General features: G+C 40.7%; 1 protein-coding gene across 1 annotated transcript; it reads left to right on the forward strand.

The window, feature by feature from the left end:
• The first annotated feature begins 469 nt into the window (after window positions 1-469).
• On the forward strand, window positions 470-3,751 carry LOC131221561 ((RS)-norcoclaurine 6-O-methyltransferase-like). The gene is made up of 2 exons (XM_058216871.1): window positions 470-1,234; window positions 3,455-3,751. Exons 1-2 carry the CDS (start codon window positions 473-475, stop codon window positions 3,746-3,748), a joined length of 1,056 nt encoding a protein of 351 aa, XP_058072854.1. The 5' UTR covers window positions 470-472; the 3' UTR covers window positions 3,749-3,751.
• Window positions 3,752-4,084: the final 333 nt, after the last annotated feature.

Raw genomic sequence — 4,084 nt, forward strand, 5'->3', positions numbered from 1 at the left:
AACAAATATCATCTTGATATAAAACTTCCGTGGGCCCCAAAAACTTTTCAACGGTAGAATTCAATCCCCAAAAACTTTTCAACCGTAGAATTCAATTCACACAGTTTCAGGTGGTGTGGTCCACTTGATCTTTGAATATGATTAATTTTTGTTGTAAAACCCTAAAATTAGATGATAAAAGAGATGGATGGAGTTGATACAATGCAGGAATGACAATAACGGTGGGCTCCATAGACTTTACTCATTACGTTTTCCGTGCTGAGGTACTCAGTGTGCAAACCGCTTCGGTTTAACGTCTCCGTTACGGTTCTTATTAAATGTATTTTTTAATATATTTAAAAAATTAATGACGTGGCACTTACAATGACGTTGACCAATGAAAACGCTGGAGGCAGGGAGTTCCTGCCTCCGGGAGGCAGAGGATCCGCACTCTTTAAGTACGGTACACCAACGGGAGAGAAGGAAGTAAGAAATGGAGAATGTTAAGAGAGAAGAGCTAGTGGGCCAAGCAATTGCGTGGAACCATTCATTGGGAGCCATTGATTCCTTCGTCCTCAAATGTGCGGTCGAAACCGGAATACCTGAGCTGATCCACGGCCATGGGCGGCCCATAACACTATCTCAACTCGGTGCCTCACTTCCTACTCCTTGCACCAACCTCGACGTCCTCCGTCGGATCATGCGCTACTTGGTACACATGCAGCTCTTCACCGTCCAAAATGAAGGGTCCGATGAGAGGGAGGAATCATACGAGTCAACCGCGGCCACCAAATTCATCCTCATCAACGAGGAGAAGAGCATAGTACCGTTGTTCAAACTCCAGATGCACGAGAAATGCTTAGCTGCATGGCATACATTAGGATCTTGTATGCAAGGGAAGGCCGGTATGTCTGCCTTCGAGAGAATGTATGGAGAGAGCCTGTGGGCCTATGCTTCTAAGCATCCAGATCTCAACGGCATCTTCAATAACGCAATGGCTGGTGGGGCCCGATCAGTGGTGCCAGCCATGATCGACGGCTATGGAGATGTGTTCCAAGGGTTAACGTCTTTGGTGGACATAGGAGGCGGCATTGGCACGAACCTACAGTCCATAGCCAAGGCATTTCCCCACATAAAGTGCACCGTACTAGATCTTCCTCATGTGGTAGAGACAGCACCCAGCTGCCCAGAAGTGGAGTTTGTTGCCGGCAACATGTTCTCTTTCATACCAAAGGCCGACGCTGTTATGCTGATGGTAACGTATCATTCTCTTCTTTTAAGAGCACTTAAAAACTTGCTGAGTTGACTCTGGTCTTGCCTAGATCGTTCGTTGGATCTCCGTTTAGCTCACTATTATTGGATCAGATTTTTTAATCAAATCATTTGGCCGAGTTTTCACGAAAATCAGATGAGTCAACTCCGACAGTTTGAGAGTTGGGTGTATAAATATATTATTAAAACTCTTAAAAATTTGAAAATTTACAGATAACTACATAATTAATATGGAATTTAAGTTTTGGTATTTTTTCAGAAAGGTTTTCCAACAGATACCATCCATCGATATAATTGTTATTCCACCACCGTTCTTTACACCTTTTTTTAATTTTTAAAATAAAAAAATTTTAAAAAAATTTATTTTAATTATGGCCGGTTAGGTGGCCATGTGGGCAAATGAGTCGCGCACTGAGATGCTTATGTAAAATCCATTCCTACCACTAAGTGCATCATGTCATTTTAAGCTAAGGGCCCAAAATCATCCTATCCATGATCTAGGTGGATCTAGAGGTGTACACGAGTCGAACCGAGTTGAGCTTGGCACAACTTGACTCAGCTCAGCTACTTGCTGACCTCAGGTCAAACTCGGTCCTCGAGCCTGACTGGCCAGCTTAGCTCGGGCCAGTTCGAGCTGAGTTCGAGCCAAGATCAAACCGAGTTTGTCTTTGCAACATTTTCACAAACACATGAACTGCACCTTCAAAATCTCACTATATGTACAACAGTAGGAGTGGTTTTATAGGTATTTCATCAAACACCTTATAAACAACATAAAAATCAAGAAAAAGAAAGGAATTTGTTTCATATACATACCTTCCTTGCCAACAGCCACACTTCGTTGAGTCATTACATCAAACACTTGGTGAGCAACAACAATATCAAAGTAATTGAGTCACCGAATTGGTTCGATTCGAGTTCGATTCGTGTTAGGTTCGATCCGAGTTGAGTCAAGCTCGGGCAAGCTCGAACTCTTTTCAAAATTTTAATTTTCTAGCTCAAAAAATCAGCTCGACTCCGAACTCAATTTCAAACCGTGTCAAATCCAGCTTTTTCGAGCCGAGTCGAGTTGAGCAAGCTAATCGAGCTAACTCTGCTCGTGTACAGCCCTATATGGATCACATGATTGGAGGCTGTGTACATGCAACATTCACCCTTTAAACTAATTCCCTTGTATGGCTCACTTGAATCACGAATGGACTTCAGTTTTAAGCCCCATGTCTAAAATTTTGAATGTCATCTAATAGTGGATTTCATATAATCATCATATTGGGCTTAGTGAAAATCAAGGTTAACTGGCATTGCACATTTAACGGTCAGAATAGATGTTACATAAAAAGCATGATGCCCCACCAAAAATTGCCGGACTTTATAGAGTATTCAAGGGAACTGTGTAGGATGCCCCTTTGGATTTTGAAAGGCCAGTTGTGATACTTATGTACTGACCATTATATATTATAATTTGTTGCAATGTAATTGAACCTCATCATTACTGACTGCATTTAATGCAGCAGTTTTGACCCCATCAGTGATGACATTGGCCAAATCTCTCCACGTGGCAAGCAGGGATATAGATTCTTAGTAAAATATTAGGCCAAATTTTTTTTTTTTTTTACCTCTTGTTAGCCCGCCAAAGAAACCAGTTGAGAAAGAAGTCCGCCCTTACTTATAAAGGGACTCATCAAGATAATTGTATGAAATCTTATCTAATCATTAAATTCAACATAAATATTTAGGCTTGTATGCCAAAAATCATATCCATGTATTCAATTCATGAACGCCACACTAATGGAAGTAGTTTGGAGGCGGAGTGTTGCCTTGTACAATTTTTCCAATTATTAGGTACACTTAAGACCAAATGGAGCTTATTTTTGTTAAAGTCCATGATACACATTGATACACCTGGCAATCTTGATAGATTTTTTATATCAACATTAAAGTGGATCCACCCTAGCCACAACGCATTTTCTCACATGACCCTATAACCCATTTGCTCACATGGCCCTTACAGTAGTTTTTCTTTAATTCAAAAAAAAAAAAAGAAAAAAGAAAAAAGAAAAAAACATGCTTAACACACTCTCTCTGATGGTTAAGATAATTCGATTGGCAGCACAGGGCCACAATTTAAATGGTCCAGATTTATTGGACAATGTATGCATAAATCTAGATACAGTGGCCTCATCGATGTTTTTGATGCTTGCAGTGGGTACTACACAACTGGGGCGATGAGGATTGTGTGAAGATCTTAAAGAGATGTAAGGATGCCATAGATGCAAAGAGTGGTAAGGTTATCATAGTCGACATTATCATAGGTGTTGATGATCCGCAGGAGCTTGAACATGTGAGGCTAGCAACGGACATGATAATGCTGGCCAAGACGGGAGGAAAAGAAAGGAATGAAAAGGAGTGGAGGAGACTCTTATCTGATGCTGGATTCAATCAATGCAAGATAACACCCATCAAAGCCCTCGAATCTGTAATCGAAGCACGTACTTAATCACTTCGTGTGTGCATGTACCAACTTGTTCATGACATCCGAATAACTGGTGTGAATCTCGCCATGCGCACGGCCCATATGTCCAGTACACGTGCTAGGTTGGCACATGTCAAGTCATCGTAGAAGTGCAAACAATGTAATAAAATGTAGTGTGTTCTTTTTTTGCCAAGACGGGGCTGTATAGCCTTTTTTTAATAATATTATTATTAATTAAAAGTGTGAGCAGGCCACCTATAATATTATTAATTCCAAGAACGGACTGTACATTTTTTTGGAGCAGGCTCCGTAAAAAATCAATGGGGCATCACTAATCACATGAAGGAAACAAATATAAAA

Source organism: Magnolia sinica, chromosome 1, assembly GCF_029962835.1.
Source record: "Magnolia sinica isolate HGM2019 chromosome 1, MsV1, whole genome shotgun sequence".
Taxonomy (NCBI): Eukaryota; Viridiplantae; Streptophyta; class Magnoliopsida; order Magnoliales; family Magnoliaceae; genus Magnolia; species Magnolia sinica.